Source organism: Gossypium hirsutum, chromosome D04, assembly GCF_007990345.1.
Source record: "Gossypium hirsutum isolate 1008001.06 chromosome D04, Gossypium_hirsutum_v2.1, whole genome shotgun sequence".
Taxonomy (NCBI): domain Eukaryota; kingdom Viridiplantae; phylum Streptophyta; class Magnoliopsida; order Malvales; family Malvaceae; genus Gossypium; species Gossypium hirsutum.
Window position 1 is genome coordinate 13,895,335 of NC_053440.1, and position 27,599 is coordinate 13,922,933.

The 27,599-nt window shown below is 31.1% G+C and overlaps 1 protein-coding gene and 2 long non-coding RNA genes across 3 annotated transcripts; 2 read left to right on the top strand and 1 right to left on the bottom strand.

The window, feature by feature from the left end:
• Positions 1 to 19,730: 19,730 nt before the first annotated feature.
• LOC107955194 (transcription factor MYB73) lies at positions 19,731 to 20,828 on the top strand. Its single transcript, XM_016890922.2, has one exon. The coding sequence runs from the start codon at positions 19,938 to 19,940 to the stop codon at positions 20,640 to 20,642; it is 705 nt and encodes a 234-aa protein (XP_016746411.1). The 5' UTR covers positions 19,731 to 19,937; the 3' UTR covers positions 20,643 to 20,828.
• Positions 20,829 to 21,303: 475 nt separating this feature from the next.
• LOC107955195 (uncharacterized) lies at positions 21,304 to 21,887 on the bottom strand. The gene is made up of 2 exons (XR_001699848.2): positions 21,677 to 21,887; positions 21,304 to 21,603 (listed from the first exon to the last, which is right to left on the bottom strand). It is a non-coding gene; the product is annotated as an uncharacterized lncRNA (long non-coding RNA).
• A 693-nt stretch (positions 21,888 to 22,580) lies between these two features.
• Positions 22,581 to 24,219, top strand: LOC107955196 (uncharacterized). The gene is made up of 3 exons (XR_001699849.2): positions 22,581 to 22,794; positions 23,581 to 23,671; positions 23,779 to 24,219. It is a non-coding gene; the product is annotated as an uncharacterized lncRNA (long non-coding RNA).
• The last annotated feature ends 3,380 nt before the right edge of the window (positions 24,220 to 27,599 follow it).

Here is a 27,599-nt window from a genome sequence, read left to right on the forward strand (position 1 = left end):
ATTCAATATTAATTCACATATCAAATATAATTCACAATTTATAAAAATATAACTATTATTTACACATAAATTACCTCGGATGCAAAACGACTATTTTCGTAAATTAGTCGATAACCTTCTCTTTTCCCCAATCACTTCTACTATTTCTTCTTTCTTGATCTATATTATCACAATTTAATATACTTTATCAACATTCCATTCAAATACAATTCATACACAACATTTTGACAAATTTACATTTTTTTCCATAACTTTTCAAAAATTCCACTTTTGTCCCAAAGCTCGTAAAAATAAAATTCACTAAATTCTTAAATTTAAAACCTCACTAAATCATATTTCATGCTCATAACAGCCCTCAATTTCACAAAATCACAACTTTATGCATACTTTACTATCTTTCACAATTTAGTCCTTTTTCAACATTTTTATCGAAATTCATCTAGTAAAACTCGTAATTAGCACTTCAAACATTCATTATCTATCATCACTCATCAAATTACAACTATATCATGAATGGGTAAATTTTTAAACTTTAATTTTATTTAAAATAAATGGTAGAAACATGAAATTCAAGCTTTAATAAGCATAAAAATACGAAAATAATTAAAAATGGGGCAACAAATCACTTACAATTGAGCTTAGAAAAATCAAGAACCCTAGCTTTTGGTAACATGAACTTTTTGGCAGCAAGCATCTCCTTTGAAGAAGATGGACACTTATTTTCATCTTATTTTGTCTTTTTTTCAATTTTGACAAAAATGCCCTTGACCCATTTACTTAGATATTTTTCTAGAATTACCCTCATGTGTCCATAACACTAATTTATGGTCTATTTGCCACATAAACACTTCCAATTTTGTGCAATAATTCAATTAAGTCATTTAATCACTAATTAGACACACTTTGCATTTTTCTCAATTTAGTCCTAAAAATTCAATTAGGCACGAAATCATTAAATTTTACTATCTATATTTTCACACAATATTTCAATCAATCAGTAATTAATAAAAATTTATAAAATTAAACTATTTCACTTCAGATTTGTGGTTACGAAACCACTATTCCGATTAGGCCCTATTTCGGGCTATCACAATTCTCTCCCTTAAGGATTTTCGTCCCCAAAAATCTTACCAGTGAATAAGTTGGGATACTGTTTCCTCATAGCCTCCTCGGTTTCCCATGTTGCCTCTTCCACTCCATGTCGTTGCCATAACACTTTCACTAAAGCAATTTCTTTGTTTCTCAATTATTTTACTTTTCGTGCTAATATTTGAATTGGCTATTCTTCGTATGCCATATCCGATCGAATTTCCACTTCAGTTGGTGAAATCACATGCGATGGGTCCAATCGATATCGCCTCAACATAGAAACATGAAACACATTATGAATTCTTTCCAATTCCGATGGTAAGACAATCGATAAGCCATTGGACCAATTCTTTCTATCACTTCATACGGACCAAAAAATCTTGGACTTAATTTACCTTTACGGCCAAATCTCAAAATTTTCTTCCATGGAGACACTTTCAAAAATACTTTATCACCCATTTGAAACTCAGTCTCTTTTCTTTTCAAGTCCGCATACGACTTCTGTCGATCTGATGCAGCTTTCAAACAAACACAGATTATCTTCACCTTTCCTTCCGTTTCTTTTACCAAATCGACTCCATGTAACTGATTTTCATTAAGTTCAATCCAAAATAATGGATTCCGACACTTTCATCCATACAACGCTTCATAAAGTGTAATTTTTATGCTCGATTGATAACTATTATTATATGCAAAATTCCACCAAAGGTAGATATCTTTCTCAATTACCTTCAAATTCCAATACACAACATCTCAACATGTCTTCGAGTATTTGAATTACTCTTTCAGACTGTCCAACGGTTTGGGGATGGAATGTTTTACTAAAATTCAATTTAGTACCCAATGCCTCTTGTAATTTCTTCCAAAACCTTGAAGTACACCGTGGATCTCTATCAGATATAATAGACGTAGGCATACCATGTAATCGGACTATCTCAGCAATATACAATTCAGCTAACTTGTCAAGTGAAAAACTCATTCACACAGAAATGAAATGAGCCAACTTAGTCAATCGATCAACTATCACCCAAATTGAGTCTTTCTTTTTCGATGACATTGGCAATCTGGAAACAAAATCCATAGTAATTCTATCCCACTTCCACTCGGGCACCACAATAGGTTGAAGTAACCCTGAAAGTACTTGATGTTCAGCTTTTACTCGTTGGCACACTAAACACTTTGTCACATACTTGGAGATATCCATTTTCATACCCGACCACCAATATAATTTCTTCAAATCATTGTACATTTTGACACTACCGGGGTGAACTGCCAAACGACTATCATGCGCTTCTTGCAAAATTTTCTGAATTAAATCAACATTTTTCGGGACACATATTCTATCACGAAACATTAAACATCCATCTGAATCAATCTGAAAATCAGAATTATCATCCACTGCACACTGAGTCTTTCTTCTTTGCAATTCATTATCCACTTTTTGAGCCTCACAAATTTCTTGAAGAAACAATGGTCTAGCTTTTAACTCTGCAAACAATGATCCATCCTCAGACAATGTTAATCTCGTATTCAAAGCTCTCAAAGCAAAGAGAGACTTTCTGCTCAAAGCATCAGCAACTATATTGGTTTTTCCTGGATGATAATCTATCACAAGTTCATAATCTTTCAACAATTCCAACCATCTTCGTTGCCGCAAATTCAGATCTTTTCGTGTCATAACATATTTCAAACTTTTATGACCAGTATAAACACGACATTTCTCACCATATAAATAATGACGCCAAATCTTCAAAGCAAAGACAATAGTAGTCAACTCTAAATCATGAGTAGGATAATTTCGTTCATGCGGTTTCAATTGTTGAGAAGCATACGCTATCACTTTTCCTTCTTGCATCAATACACATCCAAGCCCACTTAACGACGCGTCACTATAAACAACAAATTCCTTTCCTGACTCGGTTTGCATTAACACTGGTGCCTCAGTTAAACACTTCTTTAATTTCTCAAAACTTTGTTGACACTCCTCGGTCCATTCGAACTTAACATCTTTTTGCAACAATTTTGTTATCGGTGAAGCTATCATCGAAAAACCTTCTACGAATCAACGATAATATCCGGCTAAGCCTAGAAAACTCTTAACTTCATATACATTTCTTGGAGGCTTCCATTCAACTATTACCAATATCTTATTCGGATCCACTCGGATGCCATCTTCTGAGACAATATGTCCCAAAAATCCAACTTCACCGAGCCAAAATTCACTCTTGCTAAATTTAGCAAACAATTTCTTTTCTCGCAAAGTCTCTAGCACAATTCTTACATGTTCGGCATGCTCAGCTTCATTTCGGGAATAAATAAGAATATCATCTATAAACACCAAAACAAATTTATCCAAATAGGGCCGAAAAATTCGATTCATCAAATCCATAAAAATAGCTAGAGTATTAGTCAGACCAAAAGGCATTACAAGAAACCCATAGTGGCCATACCGGGTTCTGAAAGCAGTCTTTTGCACATCTGTCTCTTTAACTCTCAATTGGTAATATCCGGATCTCAAATCAATTTTGGCAAACACTGTGGCATCCTTTAACTGATCAAACAAGTCATCTATTCGGGGCAATGGATACTTATTCTTCACTGTCACTTTGTTAAGTAGACGATAATCAACACACAATCTCAATGTTCCATCCTTTTTCTTCACAAATAGCACAGGAGCACCCCACGGAGAACAACTTGGTCTTACGAATCCTTTATCCGTCAACTCTTGTAATTGCACTTTTAACTCTTTCAGTTCAGTTGGTGCCATTCTGTAGGGAGCAATCGATATTGGAGCGGTACCTGGCATTACTTCAATACCAAACTCTACTTCTCTAATTGGAGGCAAACCTGGCAACTCTTCTGGGAACACATCTAAATATTCACATACCATTGGCACTGATTCGATCTTTATTTCAGACACTTTTGTATTCAACACATAAGCAAGATATGCTTCACAACCATTTTTCAAACATTTCTGAGCAGACATGGCAGAAATCACAATTGAGATCACATTTGACTTATCTGTTTCAACCCGAAGAACTTTACCACTACTACACTTCAACTCAAGAATTTTCTAACTACAATCTATCTTGGCCTTATGTAATGTCAACCAATCCATTCCCAAAATAACATCAAATTCATCAAATGGCAACAACATCAAGTTGGCAGGGAAACACTGACCTTGTATCATCAAAAGAGAATATTTTATCAACTATCACATGCTTGCCTAAAGGATTCGACACTTTAACCACGTACTCAGTCAATTCAACACATAAATTCTTCTCAGACACTAAATTTATGCATACATACGAGTGAGTAGAACCAGGATCAATCAATGCAAGAACATTAGTGTTGTAAAGAGAAAATATACTAGTGATCACATCAGGGGAAGATGCTTCCTCTCTAGCTCGGGTGGCATAAGCTCTCGCTGGAGCTCTCGCTTCGGATCTTACGGTAGTATCTTTTGTTACACCTTTACCACTAGTTCCAATCCCCACATTTCTTGGTGGTCTTCCTCTATTAGTCACACTGCTCGATCTCACATTCTGAAACTTTTCTATCTCTTCTCTTTCTAGACAATCTTTCACAAAATGATCTTGAGATCTACATTTAAAACATGCTCGGCTGATTAAATAACATTCCCCCAAATTTCGTTTTCCACAATGTTCACATTCCGGTCTAGTAGGTTTAACACTACCTACACTTGCCATAGAGGTCTCTTGAGCTTTAGAACTTGAATATTGTCTTCCTCGATCTCTTTAAAAATTCACACTAGAAGAACTCAATCGAGTATTTATTTCTCCAGACTTCTTTGCTTGAGACTGAAATGACTTGCCCATTGATCTTTTTCTTGCATCTCTTACTTCACTTTCCACTTTTCTTTTCTCTTTGCTCAATTCTTCAGCCTTGATAGCTCTTTCAACTAGTACCACTAACTCTTTAATTTCAACAATTCCCACTAACAATTGAATTTCCTCATTTAATCAATCTTCAAACCTCTTGTACAATGTAGCTTCATTAGATACACACTCTTGAGCATACTTGCTTAATTTGAAAAATTCTCGTTCATATTCGGCTACCGTCATGCGCCCTTGTTTCAATTCAAGAAACTCTTTTCTCTTTTGATCAATGAAACGCTGACTTACATACTTCTTCCAAAATTCCTCTTAAAAGAAATCTCATGTAACTTTCTCTTTAGGCACCACTGACACTAAAGTTTTCCACCAATTATAAGCTGAATCCCTCAACAATGAGATAGCACATTTGAGACTTTCTTCTGGAGTACAAGATAATTCATCCAACACTCTGATAGTATTTTCAAGCCAGAACTCTGCTCTTTTAGGATCATCATTTACATTAGCTCAGAAATCTTCGACTCCATACTTTCGAATTTTGTCCACTAGAGGCTTTGACAATCTTAACACTTCAGTTTGTTGAAGAGCTATGGGAACAGCTTGAGGAATAGGAAGGGGCGGAGGAGGTTGAGCATTAGGATTAGTTCTAACAAACTCAGTATACCAATTGCTCATCATATGGAGAAAGGCTTCCCAAGCCTCATCTCTTTAACCCTAAGTCTCGGGTCGACTTCCAACCATCTCTTGCGCGAGAGTAGGCGTATTACTTTGAGCATCATCAGTTGTATCTCGATTAGGATCCATTACTATAAAAAAACATTTTAAAATGTCAGGAGTCGTCACACTATCATTATATAATTATGGCATGTATAGATAGTCTATTACACTCGCTACGTTAGTCCGAGAATTGACTAAATCATAGCTCTGATACCACTAAATGTAACACCCCTTACCCAAGACCGTTACCAGAGTCGATCGCGAGGCGTTATTTGACTTAACTTACTAGTTCGGAGCTTAAAAACTTACTTTTAGAATTAATTTCACTGTTCACAACAAAACTGTCCACCTGCGCGACTTTCACTAATTTAATTATAACTCGAGTTAAAAAACTCAAAATTTAAATCCATAAATTTTACCTGAAAGTAGACTCATATACATTCTTTCCATAAAATTTTCATAATTTTTGACTTAGCCAATTAGTACAGTTTATTCATTAAAGTCTCCCCTATTTCCCAGCTCGATAGTTCTAACCTCTTGGCACTAAAAATAAATTATCTCATTGTAAATAATTCATATAATGTTATTGTTTGTTTCTTTTGAAAATATACTCACTAAGGAATCTAGACATATAAATTATGACCCATAATTCTTTCTGTACAATTTATAATGATTTTCTAAAGTCAAAACAGGGGACTTTAAAAACCATTCTGACCCTATAACAGGGGACTTTAAAAACCATTCTGACCCTATCTCACTAAATTTCAAATATCTCAAAATATAAAATTCTTTTTTCTACATCGTTTATTTTATGTAAAAATATACTTGATAAGCTTTAATTCTATATCTTATTCACTCTCTAATTCTATTTCTACTATTTTTGGTGATTTTTCAAATTCACATCACTGCTATTGTCCAAAAACTACTTCTTTGTATTAGTTATCATTTAAACATACATAACACCAAAACTTATTCTTTACGAACCATTTCAATAGCTAATCTTAGCCATATCATTTGAACATACTCAAAATGATTAAGATTCTATTCAGGACATTAGTACATATAACCAGTTCAGGATACCAGCATACTATCATCATGCTCAACACATATATAAATCAAACAGTCAGTTCGTACAATTAAGGGGTCTAAGTGATGCTTACAGACCCTACAGTAGGTTCATAATCAATTTGGCCGACCCGTGCAACCTTAGAAATCAATTCAGCGAAAATGGGCTCACACACTCATGTGGTCTGCTCATGTGTGGCCCATTCGGCCCAAATTGGCCTTGGCCGCGTGATCTATTTTTAATGTAACCCGTGCTAGCTAAATATTCATATATGCTTTCACTATTTACTTATATGTTCCTTCAAAGCTATCTACTTGAGTCACTATTACTAAATTATTTATATCTTAAGCTAAAGAATTTCAAATTAAGGTCTTCTTGATGTCTTTGAAACTATACTCAAATACCTTTCTACCATAAAATTTTTAGAATTTTTGGTTTAGCCAATAAGTACAGTAAAATCTTCAATCTTACCCCTATTCTACTGTCTAATAGCTTCGACCTTTCTTTGCTAAAAATTAATTATCTCTTAGTACAAAATTTGGATGATGTTACCATTTGTTTCTATTGAAAATACTCATTAATAATTTGAACATGTGAATTTTAACTCCTAATTATTTTTCTCAAATTTTTGATGATTTTCCAAAGTCAGAATAGGGGAACCCGAATTCATTCTGACCTTGTCTCGCAAAACTTATTATATCTCACGATTTACAATTCCATTACTTACATTGTTTCTTCTATGAGAAACTAGACACAATAAGCTTTAATTCAATTTTTTTTCATCTTCTAATTTGATTTCCACAATTTATGGTGATTTTTCAAAGTTAGCCTACTGCTACTGTCCAAATAGCAAGCAATTTTGGCTTTTCACCGAATCCCATTTTCTGCGTTTTGGGTACACAGCTAGTTTTTTTTTATGCTAAAATAGTCCCCGAGCACTCCAAAGCCTATAATTGAACAAATAACACTAATTTAATCTCACATAACGTGATCCCAAATCGAACTCGTATCGAGGTTTTAACCCATAAGAGACTAAACATTACCTTCAATTGATGAACAATAATTCCCACACAAACTAAGACTCCAATTGGTGATTACGAGCCCTTGAACCCTCCCCTAATTGGTATAAACAAAACACTTCAGAAAAAAGTTAACAAACAGAGACAAATCACTTATCTAAAATTTACTAAACGATCGCAGACAAACGTGGAGCGACACGAGGCAGAGTGAGAAAAGAAAAATCAAGAAGATGAAGGGTGAAATAGAGTAGAAATTCGGCAGCAATGAAGAGAAAAAGGCAAAAGGGTGGAGGGATTTTGGGGAAAGTAAAAAAAAGGGAAAAATGAACAAAATATTTGATGACCACCCGAATCCCTTATTTCTCTCCATCAAACTCCCCACTAAATCCACTACTCAGATTTTTAGTCCTTCTCAAACTCTCCTAGACGCACGAGCAAAAATAATTCCCACGCCAAGATTCGAACATAAGACCTCCTTCACACCAACACTCCACTTATTCACCAAACCAGCAAGCCCATTCTGTTAATTATTTGCCAACTTTTACTTAAAAGCCTACTGACCAAAGATGGGGCTTATTCATAAAAATACCAAAATTTGCTCAAGTCTTGGCTTGAACTTGAGACCTCCCAAACACACCCAGAACACATAACCACTAAAGCAAACATATATTTTGTCACACATTCACAATACCCAAAAATAAAATTTTGGGGTGTTACAAATAGAGGTATAGCCATGATGTTCTTAGCTTTTAACTAAATTTTCCAATGAATTTATAAGTCACATACTAATATTTTATGTCTTTGGAAGACAACACAGGCTAATCTTAGATTATTGGTATTAATTTTATTTTTTCAGTTGTAGTTTATCATGAAAAAAGAAAATGCTAAAATTTATATTATGGATAACAACACCAAGATTATAAAATTGCTAATTTTTTTAGTGAAGAGAAAATAAACAAAACTAACATAAATATATATTAAGAATATCACAAATTCTAAAATTATAATATGTTGAAATTTCTTGAAAAAAATGCTAAAATTTCATTGAGACATTTCAACAAACACTAAACAAACATATTATTCTATTACATTAAAATATAATCATTTAGACTCATGCTAACCCCTGCGAAATTTACATATAAGCACAATTGCGATCAACGATTTTTCCAAACAAATACTTCAGTAAAAGCCGTTTAACTACAAATTACAATAACAAGAATTTTTTAAGCATTACCTTGACTCATGATCTACATATGCAAGTTTTCAAGTAACGAAAAAAATGGAAAAAAAAAAGTTCTTGAAGGGTTTTCTTTAGTAAATAGGAAATTTACAATTCAATCCATCCATCCCTTTTTAATTGTATGTTCATTTAGTGGCTATTTTTAGTGTGCTATTATGTTCTAATTCTAAACTCTTTCATCACTTGATTATTAGAAAAGATGGGAGAGTTAGATTTGAGAAAATGATATTTTAGTATTAGAATGTTTTTTCTTCCATTGATTTTTCTACTACTTTTTGGGTTTAATTTTGTTATAATTTTACTTCTGTTATTTTAATAATCCATGTGTCATTCATCTATCATAGTATTGGATATAAATGGAGAAATGAGTTTTAGATTGGAGCCAAATTCGAATACAATTGCTAATTTAGATAATAAAGAATTGAGTATTCTAAGGTCCTTGTTTGAAGGCCCTACTAAACCTAAATGGAAGCATACTCAGGATGGAATATTCTTGGTTAGATCAGCCTATTTTCAAGTTCTTGATAGTATGCAATCAAAAAGCGCTAGCACACGCAGCTCGGATGTCCCAAAGAAAATATGGAAATTTCTATGGTCACTAAAGTTACCATAAATGGTGATCATTTTTCATCGAAAAATTCTTAACAGGCTTTACCTTGCAAATCTGAGATACAAAAGAGAAACAAGAGGTATGATCTGATAATCCTACTGATTATTCTAATTTAAAGATATTTGGGTGCCCTACATATGCTCATGTTGATAATGAAAAATTGGAACCAAGATCCATTAAATTTGTTTTTCTTGGTTATAAAGCTGGTGTAAAAAGGTATAAGTTATGGTGTCCTGAAAATAGAAAAGTTGTGATTAGTAGAGATGTTTTTTTTTATGAAACTGTTATGCTACCTAACTTATCTCTTAAAGACTCTTTCAATAAAGAACAGCAAAAGTAGGTGGAGCATCGGATTAATCCAAAACCTACAACAGAGTCGACTCCTCAAGCCAATACAGAAATTCAGAATAGAGTTGTTTCTTCACCACAATACTCTATCACCAAAAATAAAACTAGAAGAGAGATTAAACCTCTAAAGAAGTATGCCAAGGCTGATCTAGTTGATTATGCTTTAAATATGTCTGAAGATATAGATGCAAACCAAGAGCCATCTAATTATTTTGAGGCGGATAGCTGTGAAGACTCGGAAGGATGTTTGCTATGCAAGAGGAGATAGATCACTCTACAAAAGTAGAACATGAGATCTTGTGAAACTTCCTAAAGGAAAAAAGGTTGTTTATTGTAAATTGGTGTTTAAACAGAAATAAGGGACTCCAAGAGTTGAAGAACCCAGATATGAAACAATGCTTGTTGCAAAAGGTTACAGTCAAATTCCAAAAATGGACTTTCCATATGTACTCTTCCCAGTTGTAAAGCATAGTTCGATTCTAGCTTTGCTTGGTATTGTGGAAATGCATGATTTAGAGTTTGAGCAGTTAGATGTAAAAACTGCATTTTTGCATGGAGAACTTAAGGAGGATATTTACATGCAACAACCAGAGGGTTTTACAATCTCAAAAAAATAGAGGACTATGTTTGCTTGCTGAAAAAGTCCCTTTACAGTTTGAAACAATCACCAAGACAATGGTACAAAAGGTTTGATTCCTTTATGACTTTTCATGATTTTAAAAGAAATAGCTTTGACAGTTGTGTTTACTTTAAGAAAAACAATGATGGTTCTTTTATGTATCTACTCCTCTATGTTGATGACATGTTGATAGCAACGAAAGATAAATGAGAGATAAGAAAAGTCAAAGCCCAGCTTAGTGAAGAATTTGAGATGAAAGATTTGGGACCAGGAAAGAAAATACTTGGTATGGAGATTCTCAGAGATAGAAAAACAAGTAAATTGTACCTAAGTCAAAAGGGGTACATTGAGAAAGTTCTTTGCAGGTTCAGTATGCAGAGTGCTAAGCCTGTTAGTACTCCTTTAGCAGCCCATTTCAGACTTTCATCAGCTTTGTCTCTACAATCAAATGATGAGATTGAGTACATGTCACATGTTCCATATTCCAGTGCAGTGGGATGTCTCATGTATGCTATGGTTTGTTCACGTCCAGATTTATCATATGTAGTTAGTGCAGTTAGCAGATACATGGTGAATTCCGGTAAAGAACAGTGGAAAGAAGTTTAGTGGATTTTAAGATACTTACGAGGTAATATTGATCTTTGCTTACAGCTTGGAAGAACTACAGTTTGAGCCATTAGGTATGTTGATGTTGATTTTGCTAGAGACCTTGATAGAAGATCTCTCACAGGTTATGTCTTTATAATCAGAGGTTGTGCAATCAAATGGAAAGCCACTTTGCAAACTACAATCGCTTTGTCTACTACTGAAGCTGAGTACATGGAAATTACTGAGGTTTGTAAAGAAGTCATTTGGTTGAAGGGGTTCTTTAGTGAACTCAATGAAGACCTGAAAATCAATACAGTATTTTGTGACAGTCAAAGTGTCATCTTCCTTACAAAAGATCAAATGTTTAATGAGAGAACAAAGCGCATTGATGTTTGGTATCATTTTGTTCGTGATATTATTGCTCGTGGTGATATTGTTGTAAGCAAAATTAGTACTCGTGAAAATCCTGCAGATATGATGACTAAGTCATTTCCCATAACCAAGTTTAAGCAATGCTTAGACTTGGTTGGTGTTCATTGTTGAAAAATACCCCTTAAGGAGTTTCATGAAAGAGGTGGAGAACTTGTTCGTTGAAAGTTCATGGTAAAGAACTTATTCATTGAAAATTCGTGTCAAGGTGGAGATTGTTAGATTTGAGTGACCCGAATCCTTGTTAAAATAAAATACTGTGGTAAAATAAAATAAAAATAAAATCCATATAGAACTACACTTATTTTATTTTATTTTAGAATAAGGTTTTTTAACTATATTACATTTCATCTATTTGATATTGATTAGAATAAGGTTTTTTAACCATATTACACTTTACTACACTCCTTCTATTAGAATATGATTTTACAAGCCTATAAACAGATATAGTCTACTCCTCTTGTAATTATTTGAATTCGTCATAGTAAATTATCTTTTCCTCTACCAGTGGTTTTTTTCCCAAAAGGGTTTCCACGTAAAAATTTGTGTATTCTTTATTTTTCTTTCTCTTTTATTTACGATATATTATCATTATCGACGTTCTATTTTTTCACAAAACTCTTGTATCCGAATTTCACTTTACAATCTCATTAAATTTAACATGTTAAACAATTAAATATATTAACAGAGGTTCTCAAAAGTAACTGGTCTTTTTTTTAATAGGAAGTTTTTGATTCTTGCCTTTTCAAATTGCCTTCTTATTTCCATTGTCTACCATCCATGTCATTGCCAACATCTTTGTATATCTACTTGATGTAATCCAAGCGAATTAAATGCTATACTTTAGAAACAAAACAAAAGATTTCAAGTAGTCCATATTATTATCACATTGGGCTATATATTATCTTCCTTTTAAGTTGATCAATTCACTATTCAAATGAATATCTCATCACATTTGTTTCAAGTTTAATAATTAAAGGAAAATATCATTGTAATTCTTAAGATAACCCTTGATAAAAGGCATGGCATGATATATTTCACTAATGTTGGTTAATTCTCAATCCCCTAATCTTAATGAATATCATAATCATGTCACTTCAGTAATTTGGATATCACCTTAAATGATTTTATATGCTTTATATAAAGGGTTTAATATGCAATTGTATACATGAATTTTGATTTAGTGTAATTTTACACATAGAGTTTTAATTTGATCCAATTCTCACAAATTATTAACATAATTATGGATATAACATCAGTTTATGTTTATATATTGCATAAGAAATAATTTTATTTATCCAATATAAAAATAAATTCATGTATTTATTTCTTTAAATATGTATGATTGAATTAAAATTAAAGCTTCATACATTTGAACCATAATTAAAGTTTAATGTGTATAATTGCATCAAATTAAAGTTCATGTATACAATTGCACATTAAACTAAAATTCATGTATAATTTTGAGATTTATCTTTATATATTTGAATCATATATAATGCACTATCACAATTTCTAAAAAAAAAAAATTGTACTTAATAAAATCTCAAAGTAGTTTTAGATACACTAATTCAAATGCAAGTCAACATTACTATCATATACATATATACAATAGTATTTCTTGATCGTTCTGCATACGAAGGGAAAATTATTATTCTTAAGATAGTTTCCTAGAAATGTTTTGCCTTTACAAAATATCGATTTCAGATTCAACAAAATATTTTTTATACAATAATTAAGAATAGTTATTTCCCCTCTGTGTTGAGAACGATCAAGAAATACTATTCCTAGGATACAATACCTTTACTCAAACAGAACAATTCATACTGCACTCCGAATTATTTTAAATCAAAATGAAATCCAGAGGCACACTCAATAGAAAAGAAAGAAAGATTCACCCAAAATTTATGAACTCAATTCCATTTTTAATTCTTATATTTAGCACATAGAGGTACCTATGTGCCACTTTGAAAAGGCACAACCTTTTCTTTAGAAAAGTTTATGAATAGTTATGTCTATTTACACAAAGGCACCTCTCTTCAATTACATTTTTTTCTTTCTTTTCCATTACATACATACATATTATATATGTATATATATATGATTGTTTTAATATTATAAATAATATAAAACTTTAGTAGTATATATGTTTTATTTTAAAATACTTTTTTATATATTATATATTATATACAATATATTGGATATCAAGAGTGGGTTGGCAAGTATCTCAATCAATCAAGTAGATTTTAGCCCAAATATAGTTGTTGCTGAAATATGTCAATTCAAAGATGCAATTTTTTAGAATTATCAATGTTACAGGCAATTGGCATTAGTCCAACCATCGAATGAAAAAAATGTCTTAAAAAATTTTAAAATTTTTAATTTTTTAATCTTTTTTCAATTGAGTTGGTGTTCAATTAACCCATAACACTAATTTATGAGAAAACTTTATAAGTTATATAGATAATCATATTTGAAAAAAAAATGAAATTGGCTCACCTAAAGGCAAACGAAACCATTTTAAGTTTGATTTCCAATATGGAGTCAGACAATTTGTTTTGCTTCCCGAAAACCAACAGGTTACCTCATCATAGCATCAAATTGATTTTGGTCTTAATGGTTTTCCTTTCCATCCTCCACCACTAATGCCATAGCCAGGAAAGGATTTAATGCAAGGCATTTACATGGTTGGTCTTTAACCACTTACTGCCTAACACAATTAAAGCCATACCAATAAATTCTAATTTTGTATCGTACTTTATATTGAAATCCAATTCAACTTTTAGATAAAATTTAAATTTATCTTTTAAGATTTTTTTTTACAAAGATTTTAGAATATAAAATAAAAAATAGGATATTATCTAGAAGATTAGATATTTTAGATAAACATTCTAACCATTAGATATTTGTAAAATCAATGGAAATGATGTTGACATATGTCAACAATTCAACTGCGACTAAACTCTATAAATAGGGGTGGGAGTCTATAAGCAAGAGAGTGTGAGAGGTAGCGGTAGAGGAAGAGAAGTGTAGTGTGGTAAGTGTGTGTCATATTGTAATTATAGTGTATTAATAAAAATGTCATCTTCTCTTGTAATTGTAAGTCTTGGTTAAGCCTTAGGTTTCTAAGTACTTAGTGCACTTGGGTTGATTTTAATATATGGTTGGCTCTTTTGCCTAAATGATATATGGTCAGCTCTACCGCTTGAGTATTATAGCGCACTAAGAAATTAGAAAATAAAAAGTTAACCGACTTCAGAGAGTTGGTATAGTATTAGTTGTAGATCCTAAGTCCTCCGTAGTGGGTGTGTTGGGCTTGTCGAGTTTTCAACATGAGATATTATCAATTTCCTAAAAATTTTAACTAAATTTATGTTCACAAATAGAGGTATTTAAATTTTGGTTAAAATTGATTTCTTTTAATTAAATAAAAAATTTTCAAATAATTGATCAATTATTTATTAAAATTTAATTGGTGATAAAAATGAAATTTTGTATCTTTAATTTATTTGTTTTAGTTAAAGCTAGTTAATCAAATTAATCAATTATTATTAACAAGTGGTTGAGTGAAATGGTAAGGCACATATTGCACTCCAAATGGGAAAACGTAGGTTCAAACATTGGAGACAATATTGTTGAGAGGGGCAGCCACGAAGCGCAGAACGTAGGTTCGAACCTTGAATACAATATTGTTGAGAGGAGCAATCACGAACCCCTAATATGATCTAGAAAACAGACATATATAATATCAAAAATTGATGGAGAGGTTCAACAATGCTAGGTGTTTTAATGATTATTAAAGATTTTAAATTTTGATTAGTTTGATTATCGGTAAATTTAGTTCCAAACTAATCGTTTGTTTCCTAAAACTAGTAATATATTAGGTAAAGCTTATGACAACACTAATTCAATACGATAACTATATTCACAAAGAAATCCATAGTAAATTTAGAATTATGATTTGATGAACACAAATCTTCTGCCTTTAAAGTTGTGTCTCTCTTTGGCACTTTAATAAAATTACGAGAAGTATTAAATTATAACTATTTTTTATTTTTATTTTAATTATAGAAATTTTAAAATTAATAAGAAATAAAAAATAAATTGTAATAATAAAATACAAATAAAAATTAAATCATTTATTATAAATATTTAAATGGAAAATATAAATAATTTAATAGATTGAATTTTGGCAACATAATTTTTTAAATCTATAACATTAAACTAAAAATTTACTTGTTTTAGTAATTCAAAAACTCGAATCAATTGAAAAGACTGCTTTTGGGATATAATGAGTTTATTACGCTCAAAATAAAATAAAAAAAGCAATATAATGAGTTTTTTTTTAAATAAAAATATTTATAATTTATAAAACATTAAAACCATTTGAATCTATTTAAGGATGTTTGACTTCAACTGGTACAAATAAAAAAAATCTGAATCTAAAAATTTGAGTTCAAAGAAAATATGAGCTTAAAAATATTGAAGCTCGAGCTAATCCGAGCTACAAATAGTCCAAATTTGGAGATAACTAAATTCAGACCTACAATTGGAGATAACTAAATTCAGACCTACAAGGAAAATTTTTTTGGCTTACTCAAACTTTTTAAAAAATAATAATAATAATAATTAAGGGTCTGTTTTTTTACACTCAAGTAAGTATTTGAATTTTAAAAATGTATCAAAAAGGCTCTCAAATTTAAAAAAGAAAAAAGAAATTAAGCTCCTGCTTTTTTTTCACTCAATTGTGTACTTGAATTGTCAAAATGCATTAAAAAGGCCCTTTGATTATTATCTTTAATAACTGACCGTTAAAGTTAACTGCCCCTAATTTTTTTCAATTAAAGTCACCTCATGTCACAACCACGACATGATATTTGACAAAGAAATTATAAAAAAATCAAAAAAGTTTATAAATTTTAATAAAATTATAAAAATAATTAAAAATTATAAAAATAATTATAAAAACAATAAAAATTTGTAAAATTTTATAAAAATTATAAAATGCATCAAAAATACATTTAACCATTAACTTTAATCATTGACCGTTAAAGTTAATGACCCTAGTTTTTTTTCAGTTAAAGCCATTACATGTCACAACGTCACGTGACGAAAAATGATAAAAGTTATAGAAAAATTATAAAATGCTTCTTTTGGTACAATGATTTCTATATTTTTTTCGAATTTTATAATATTTTCTATTTTTATACTTTTATATTTTTATATTTTTTATATTTTTATATTTTTATTAATATTTAATATTTTTTATAACTTTTATTTATTTTTATTTTTTATCATTTTTTTGCCACATGTCAGGTTGTGATTGTAACACGTGGTGGCTTTAACTAAAAAATTTAGGGATAGTTAATTTTAACAGTCAACCGTTAAAGTTAACAGTCAAAAGGGCCTTTTTATTTTGACAGTTCAAGTATCCAATTGAGTGCAAAAAAAAACGCAAGGGTTTAATTGTTTGTTTTGAAAAAGTTTGAGGGTCTTTTTCATGCATTTTGAAAGTTTAAGTACTCAATTGAGTGTAGAAAAAAAAACAAGGGCTTAATTATTTTTTTTGAAAAAATTTGAAGACTTTTTACAACCTTAACTCTTGATACTAAATTGTTAGCTTGATAATTCAACTCGAAATCACAAAGAGGGGGTGAATTGGCCTCTTAAAAATGTATGGTTGCTAAGAAAATGATAGAGACAATAAACAGTTCGATTTATAGTGGTTCGGCCCCAATTGCCTACTCAACTATTTTAGCTTTCCACAACTAAGTACTCTTTTTTTGTAAATTCACTAATTTGATAACCTTTGAGGATAATATTTAACCTTACAAACTCCCTTAAGGTTTCTACCCCAAACCTTAAGACACAAACCCTTTCAAAGAGATACAAAGAAGCAAAGAAAAAAAATAATCCTTAGAAGATCAATGTGTTTGCAAATTAAGCTCAATTACAAAGAAGAACACTTGAGCTAATAGAATAACAATGAAACTCACAAGTGTATGAAAGAAAAGTATAGAAAATTTTGGCACAAAGGTTGTTTAATTGATCTTTAAGCTTGAGTATTCTCTCTTGTTGTTGTAAGATCTTTGGAAGCTGGTAACACCTAGAAGTTGGAGCTATTTAGCCATGAGTAGCGCTAGTTACGATAGCTTTCAGTTTATACCCCTAATTGAATAGAGCAGTTGGGGATGTGAAAATCAATGCATTTAATTCACCTGCAATAGCGAGTATCAATACCAGATAAAATGGTATTGATGATTTTTGCATTAAATGCAAAATTCAGTGACCACTGGAGTTGAAATATCGATATCAGACAAATTTTATCGATACCATATGAAAGGTATCGATACTTGGTTGAATTTGTGAAAAACAGAATGTCAATTTGGTATCATTTTTCAAAGGGGTATGGGTACTTGTAGGCTTGGAGCTGTTTTGACTTGTTTTAAAAACAGTTTAACAAATTGAAAGAGTTCTTACTTGATTAAAATTATTTTAACTTGATTTTAATGTTGATTCAAAAATTTTCTAAGAGTTTTAAAGTAAAGATTGAAAATTTTATCTCTTAGATTTCATTTGAGAAATTATTTTGTCAATTTTATTCAACTTTAATTTTTATTCAAAAACACTTTAATTTGTTATATCAAAACTTATTATCAAATAAAGCTTAGTTTAACATAAATGAGCATAAAACTCTTTTCAACAAAAATCAGTTTCAATATTGCTTGTTTTAACTTTTTAAATATTTACTAGTATTTTTCCTCCATCTATTCAAGGTGACAAATTGAAAGTTTTGGGTAGACCCCGATCTAACTATCTTTAAACTTGAATTATTTAAGTTTAAATTATCACAGGCTTGAATCAACTCGTCTTAAATATTCTTGGGCTCGGGTTTTCTTTGAAACAAATTTTTATTGAAATCAAAATTTCATGTAATTAGATTTTTTAGAGAATCTATTTAGGTAAGATTTAAATTATTTTGATATTTTATAAATTATAAATATTTTATTTCAAACTTAATATACTCATTATATTCCAAAAAAAAAACCAATCTTTTCCATTGATGTGAGTTTTTGTATTTATAAAAAAATTAGTTTTTAATTTAATTTTGTAGATTTAATCTTATCAAAATTCAATACATTAGATTATTTATATTTTTTATAAATTAAAATATATAAGATGAATTGATTTAAATTTTTTATTTCTTATTACAATTTATTATTTTTATTGCTTATAAAAATTTAATTCTTTTACAATTAATATAAAATTGAAAAGATAAATTCAAATTTAATCAAAGTTTAGAAGATATAAAATGAAAAAAAGAAAGTATACAAAGGGCACGGGAAGGGGGGGGGGGCGCTTGGGGCAAAGGATTTGTATTCTGATTTGATGAAGTAAATCACCCCATTGAAGCCATCCATACCAAGTCCACCTAGGTGCCCACCATGCATCTACATTTCAGCTTTTATTTCATTTTCTTCGAAGAAGCAATCAATTTTAATACCAACTATTAGAAAGTAGATTATGGTAATGGTTGGAGAAAATAGATAGGTTATAAATCTAATTATTTTAACTTTAGTTTCTTTAACTAGCTCATCATTATATGTCTTCTTTTTTTGTTATCTTACTCAACACATCAATTTTCACACACCATTATCATAATCTTCAAATAAAACAACTGAAAAATATTATTTAAAAATTATTAAATACTCTTATTTTAAAATGTAATTAATATTTTCATCTTACCCTATTTTTTATAATTTTTAAATAAAAATTAACAAAAGATTAACAAATTTATGTAATAAAAAATGATTGCCACACTACTAATAATTTTTATTAATATATTTTTTAATATAAAATATTTTCTTTCATCTTTGTGATAAAATCTAATTTATATATATATATATATATATTTTTTTTCGTATAAAGAAAGCACCCAAAAATAATTTAAAATAAGAGAGAGATTTATTTCAAATATTCAAAAAAGAGGCAGTTATAACTTCCTTTCCACTTCCAAACCAACTCTACGTCTGTATCCATGAAAACAACCAACTCAACTGAATGAACTGAATTCTTAACTCCTTTTAGAAAACCAATTTATTTATTATTTTAAATACAAGAGAGAAACTGAAACAAACGCGCTTAAACCAAGCCCCAAAGTCGTTATTTCAATGGAGCGGTTTTACGGCTCACACCACCAATAACCTCTCCAAAACCGTTTAAAATTAAAACCCCTATATCTTTTTTTTTCCCCCGGAAAGATCACAATTCGATTTTATTTTTTTATATTAACTTGATTTGATTTTAGATTTTAGATTTTAGGTTTTGGGGTTTTCTTTTTTCTTTTCATCGTTGAAGATGATCAATGGTGGTGATCGTGTGAAAGGTTCATGGAGCCCACAAGAGGATGCTAACCTGATCAAGCTAGTGGAACAGCATGGTCCCAGGAACTGGTCCATGATAAGCTCCTCGATCCCTGGAAGATCCGGCAAGTCTTGCCGGCTGCGGTGGTGCAACCAACTCAGTCCCGCCGTGCAACACCGTCCTTTCACGGCTGCGGAGGATGCTGTTATTATACAAGCGCATGCGGTTCATGGGAATAAATGGGCTACAATTGCTAGGTTGTTGCCTGGACGTACTGATAACGCTATAAAAAATCATTGGAACTCGACTTTGCGTCGGAAACGAGAAACCGAGTTGTCGTCCGGGTCTTCGGAGTCCAACTCTGGGGATAAACGGCCCAGCCAGGATGCATCCGAGTCTGAGTCGGGGAATAAAAAGCAGTGCTTAGGATTGGTGTTGCATGAGCAGGAGCAGGAGCAGGAGCATGAGAATGTAGGGATGTTGGAACCTAAGACGTTGCTGACGCTGTCCCCACCGGGAGAGAACATGGAGGAGGAGGCAGTGGTGGTGGTGGTGAAAAGTGAGGAAAGCGGAGAGGAGAAACAGAGAGCGGTGGTGGATGAAACAGCTTGCTTGCTGAGCATCATACAACGTATGATTAAAGAGGAGGTTAGGAGTTACATTGATAAAATAATAGCTGATCAAAATCCATTAAAATGAATGTTACAAAACCACCCATTTCTCGCTCTCTCTTAATTTGCTTTCCCGTTTTCTCTTAAGTTTATATTTTTTTAGTTTGTAATGCAATAACTTAGAACACCTATGGAAATCATTAGTTTTGGGCCGTTTAACTATTTCTCTCATTTTGTTAGCCAAAACATCAGAAATTGAAGAGGTTCGAAATTAGTTTTATCTCAAATTAAGCATTATTAGCTACAACAGGGTAAGATGGGTAAGAAGATGAACACGAAAACCCCATGTTTATGACACGTTTGACATGACTAGAACAATGGTCATTTCCCGTAATTAAGCTGATGGAGTTTATTATTGGATTGCCTTTGGATCTGATTGATGCCAACTTTGGAGCTAAATAATCAGTGTCTCAAGCAGCGCATGCATTGTTGCAAAATCTCTCAGGCACTCATGATTTCCAATTACCACAAATTTCAAACCCTGGAGGAGCTTACCATCTTAAACTATACAAAAAGGGAGGGCTCTTTTTTGTTCAAATCTATTTAACAAGTAATTGCAACCCCCACAATATAAAATATGACACAAATACACGAATATAGTTCGTTGTGGCTTTTGGTAGAGCCAAACATATCAACAAAAATGAACTCTAGCTTTCTCAAGAGTCAAGATCCTCTTTATGCTACAGGTCTTAAATTCGAGCTTGCGTTTCACAAGCGCTCAACAGCAATGTATCAAAATTCACATTAATAAAAGCTTCACCAATAGTCAAATCTAAGCAAAAGACTAGCACCCATTAAAAATAAAGTTAACATCGGAAGATGAAAATGGTTCAACAAAAATACAAAACTAAACCACTAATACTTCAAACCAAAAAGTATTCATCAAACAACAGAAAATTCTAAGAGCTCTAAATACGATTAAACTACTTAGATCTTTGTCTCATCTTTCTTCTCTTCCTCTTCAACCTCCTCGTACGCTTCTTCTTCCACTGAAATAACCCAAATCAACATTTCAATCTAGCACAATAAGAAAATAACAGCTCAAAATTTTGAAGCATATACCTTGGCTCTCATGGTTAAAAGGCTTCCGAATTCGTATCCTTGTGCAGTTCAATCTCTCAGGTTTGATGTTCTTCTACAGAGACTGCGGCGAGGCCGGGTGTAGGCCAAAATTCTTGCTTTCAGCTTTTATATAATAAGCGCACATTGCCAAAAGGCCTCTAAGCTTGTATAATTGGGTTTAGCTATGTTCTCGTCCAATTTAAACTCAGATGAATAAACTAGTAGCATGTTTGGTTGGCTGTAATACTAATGTATTACAGTTCAATTCAGTGGGCCCATTACTAAATCATTGTTTGATTGGCTGTAATAAGTTATTACGGCCCTATTCCATACGGGCTTATTCAGGGCAAAAATATTATTTACCTTTCACTGGTCTCCCCACAGAATGATGATTCAGGAAATGGGTGGGTAGGAAATTAACTAAAGCTTTCAATTTTACCCTCACTATTATCCTTTCTTTCTCACGTTTAAAATAGAGGTGTTCATGGGTCGGGCTGGACTGGGTCCATAAAAAATTTCGGCCCGCGTCCTAGGCCCGGGCCTAGCCTGAAATATGGGTCTGAAATTTTGTCTAGACCCGGCCCGGGAAAAAATCTTAAGCCCGAGCCTGGCCCCGGCTTACTTTTTTAATAAACACCAAAAATTTATTTTAAAAATAAAAAAAATAAAAAAATGTATTTTAAAAATAAAAAAATAAAAAAATTAATTATATTTGGGCCGGGCCAAAAAAGCGGTGCCCCGAGGCCTAGCCTATTTTCTAAACGGGTCTCTTTTTTGCCCAAACCCATATTTCGGACATATATTTTTATCCGAATCCTCCCATATTTCGAGCAAATCGTCGGGCCGAGCCGGGCCGCCCGGCCCATGAACAGCTAGTTTAAAATCTTTTCCTTTCTTTTTCATGCTTCTTCCTTCTACTGTAATATCAACAAATTCCCAACTTATCAATTTAAACCTTTTTTTAATCCCATTTCCTCCGAACCCAATCTGTATTTTCTCTTCTTCTTCAACTCTTTTTCTCTTCAATATATTGACAAAATTGAAATTCTTAATAGCTTAACCCATTGAAAAAAAGAAGTGAAGCGTTTTTCGGGTCGTCTCGCTGGATCTAAGAACTGGTAAGTTTTAATTCGGACCCAAATTTCAAATGCCCTAGACCTGTACAGGTTTTAAGAGGAAAATGAAAGGGGGATTTCAGATAAAACTCTCTTTCGCCTTCTATACGTTCACTATCTAATTAATTTCCAGGAAGGGTTTCTATTTTGCATTTTCGGGTTTGCTTCTTTTGCTGGGTATTTTATTTTTTTTGTCTTGGTTCTGGTTTTAATGCCCTTTGGCTTGCTTAGAAACTCCGTTTGGTGTCTGCTAACTTAAACTTACTATCATTTTGGATTCACATGATCTTCGTTTTAGTTTAGTGTATGGTATGGCGTCGAACTATGTAATTTTAGCTGAAGTTGTTAATGCTTTAATGGGCTTTGTGTGCTTGAAACAGTAATTTGTTCGCTGTAAACTATTGATTCTAAACTCTGTTGATCTTTCTAAGGTTTGATATGTATAATACTTTCTTACTATATGTTTCATTTATACCATTGATTGCATCTATAGAATTGATGTTTCATAGTATACATGTTTCCTGGTGTTGGAATCTTGAGTGTTCATTTATACCATTGATTGCATCTGATTTTTTTTTTTAATTTCCACTGGTTCAGCTAATTTCTTGCAAGAATGGCTGTAGCCAAAATGCAGAGAACAGAATAGTAAAACAAGGGTATTTAGTTGCTTTTATTTTACTACTAACTCTACTTAATTTCATAATATCTAACCAAGGGCACTTAGTTACTTTTATTTTAGTTTGTGCAATCCATAGGTCTGATGTAGAGTTTTAACTTCATTTTTCCAAGGGTATTTAGTTACTATCCTTATCGGAAAAGGGTGCAACTTGTGGAGTTTCTACATAATGTGCTTAATCTAAAGACCCTTATTCTAGATCTGGTATGAATAATTCTCTAAGTGCTCTTATTCATTTATCAATAATTACATCAAAAATTGCAGCATACAAACCAACTAACATTACTTTTTAATTTTGTATGGGAGTTTAGGCTGATGGTGAAGAAGGATTGAGGTCACTACTTACTTTCTTGTTTATCACTTCATGTCAAGGAGACCAAAATTTCTGGAGTTGATGAAAGCAAATATGCGTTTGAAATGATTAGTTATTTCTTGAACCATGCAATGGTTTTAGAGAAGCTCATATTAAGAATGATTAACCTGCTTGAAAAAGATGAATTGTGTATCTTGAAAAAAACTATTGAGGTTACCAATGAATTCAAAGAAATGTGAAGTTGTCGTACACTAGTATTTCTTATGTTATGGTTGGAACTGTTCAATATCTCTATAGGTTTGGTTTTGTGTAGCACTTTTGAGAAATTAAATGCCATATGGTGTTATGGTTAGAATTGTTCATTGTCTGCTATTTGTGTATTTGGTTTATGTAACAGGTTAGAACAGTTTGTTGAATGTAGTGGGTTTGATTTTGAGTAGCCCTTTTTGTTGGGTTCAGATAGAAGCAGCTGCTTTGCATGATAATAGGATCATTATTTTGTGGTTTTGATTTTTCCTGTCATTGATATTCAACGTTTCACTCGATCATAAAAACATCATATTATGTTTGGTTTTTTGATCATTTTGTAATCATGGAACACCATTGATGTATAATGAGCCACATTGGAATGGTATCCCAAATCATAGAGCAACAGCGCTTACTTTTGGATTCTTTGGTACATTGTTTATCAGCAGATTGAACATTCACATCTTACCCTACAATGGTGTAATCAAATCCATTCAAATGAATGTCAATGATGCTAAAATCATTGTAATTCAGTGGAAGTTCATAACAAAGATTAATTTCTTGTCGGCTATGTGTTTGCAATTTCTTGTCGGCTATGTGTTTGCTCTTCTTAGATTTTTTTCACCCGTAATAATCATTGATTCCAGGGATGTTTGTATCATTTAGTATAATTTTTTTTTTTGGTGATAAGAAAACATAACATAGAATCACATAATACTAAACCAAAACCCTTCTTGGAGGTTGTTCAAGCAATTGTAAAGCGTACTCATTGCTACGAGCCATTTTTGTAAGATAATTTGCAATTGGATGTAAAATATTATGTTTGCATAATCTACAAGATAATTCGCAAGTTAATGTATGGACATTATATTTGGATGTAAAATATAATTCTCAAGTTATTTATTATTTTTAATCTTTGACTTTTTATTTTAGAAGATAATTAAATTGTTTGTTTCGCAAATGATATTTTAGCCCATTAAATATGCATTGCAATTTAAAAATCATAAAGTAGGTTAAATATTATTTTTTAATATTATATATTATGATTTTTATTAATTCATATTTTAAAAATAATTATATTAAGAATGTTATTAAATTATATATTATTTTATTAAATTATATTTAATAATAATTATGTTAAAATATTATTAAATTATATAATTATTTTTATTAAACTATATTTAGTAATAATCTTATTAAAATTTAATAAAAATAACAATAATCATCTAACTAAAAAAATTCTACTAAGGGTAATTTGGTCATTTAAGTCCTTTTCCTTATGCTATTATAATATTCATTCCATTTAACCAAACACAAGAACACTATTACAGCTTTATTCCATTCCATTGAATCAAACAATTGAATTATTGATTGCAGTTCTATTCCATTGCAGCTATATTCCATTACAGCCCTATTCCATTCACCCCAACCAAGCGTGCCCTAGATTTCCGAATTCATCACTATTGTGGGTGAGATTTTTCATTTTTTGTATTATTATATATTAGAATAAATAATAAACTAAAAATCTTGTGAACCTTTTAAGTGAAAGTGCCTAATATATGGACTAAATTGATTTATGTAATAGGAAATGGACTAACTTGATACAATCTCTATAATAAAGGGATTTCACAAGTACTTCCACCCAAACTTTTATGTAGTGATTTTATCTATAATATATAATCTATATTATATTATATATATATGCACGAGTTTAGTAAAACTTTTGAACGGATGAGAATATCTTTTATTTTCATCATATTATTAAATTTACATTTAAAATAATTATAATATTTAATTTAGAATTATTAGTTAAAAATTACGTAAAATAAAAGTGATAATTATACATTTAAAAATAATTATAATTTACATTTAAAAATAATTATAATTTAATAAAAAAAGTATGGTAATTATATATATATAAATAATATAATTTAATTTGCAATTATTATTTAAAAATTTGATATAAAATTTTTTTACTAATTTTAAAATAGAATTAATAGATTCAAAAATAAAATGAGATAACAAAACAAATAGGTAATATGTTATGAATTGAAAGTGAATGAGAATTGTTATTTGAAAGCTTGGTAACATATGCTCATGTAGATTGTCAATTGAAATTGTGCATGAACGTGATATATGAGACATGATTGATGAAATGAATTGGTCGAATTTAGATCGTGTATTGATTGTGTTCATATATGTTATACATGTATTCATATGAATTTGTCAATTAAGATATGCCATGAAAATTGTTACTTGAGACATGAATGATGCAATTGAAATTGTTGGTAAATAGAACATGTTTAAATGCAATCTTAGTATATTATATTTATCGTATTATTGTCTTGAATCATGAAAGTACTACTGAGCTTTATTGCTCAGCGTACAGTTTGTTTATTCCATGTGCAGATATTAGTAGATTTCGAAGACTCGAACAGCATCTAATTCTCAACTCTCAACTTAACAATATTTGTATAGTTCCATTATGATTTCAATATATGGCATGTACTAAAGGTTGAGTTGATTTTATAATGTAAATGGTCATTTGGGAACCTTGAATTGGTAAATGTCATTTTGAAGCTTAAGCATATGAATAGTTAAATATTTATATTGATAATATAATGTTAAAATGGTTATAATATGTATATGGTCATATATGTGTTAATTGTGTTGAATTGTCAATTGGTACGTTTGATAGCTATAGGTGTTAATTTGGTTGACAATTGGGTTAATGCTTAAATAATTGGTCAAATCAGTAGGTGCCGTCGCGACACTAGCCTTCAACATCGTAAAGGTGAAATTGACAGAGAGTGGCGTCGCGACCTTAGACCTCCGATGTCGCAATGAAACTCATTGTTTGTCAAAGTCGTGACATGATACCCTCGACGTCACGACGCCAACCCTATAAATTTTAAAGTGTTACATTTTAGTTCTCAACCAACCTCGGGTTATCGAAAGAGTTTTCGTAAGCTCGTTTAAATCCCAGATATGATTATATAACATATTGTAATTGTATATTGAACTTAATAACATGTATAAATTGTTTAATTGATTTCCAAATAAGATCATAGTTGCTTCGACAATGAATGTGGCATCTTGTAACTCAAATCCAATGATCGGATCAGGTAAGGGTGTTACAATAAAGCTCCTAGCTTTATTTCGTGATATGAGTAAACTTGATATTAACTCTATCAAGAAAATTACTCGATAGAATTTTTTAAAAAAGTAATACTGTAACACCCCTTACCCGTATTCGACACCAGAATAGGGTACGAGACATTACCAGAACACATACACTTGTAAATGTATTTAACCGAGTTATAAAACATCATCTAAATTAAAACTTTAAAATTTTATAATTCTTCATAATATATCCTAAAAATATTATATTAATAATAAATAGGACCTACGAGACCCGATACATATTCATGCAATTCACAAGTCTTAATAATTCAATGCTTCATTTCCAATTCATTCAATTCCCAAATTTCTCATTTTCACAATTCAAATCATTAAGTTCAATACTAATACATATTTATCATTTAACTCAACGTTTATTGATTATACCATTTG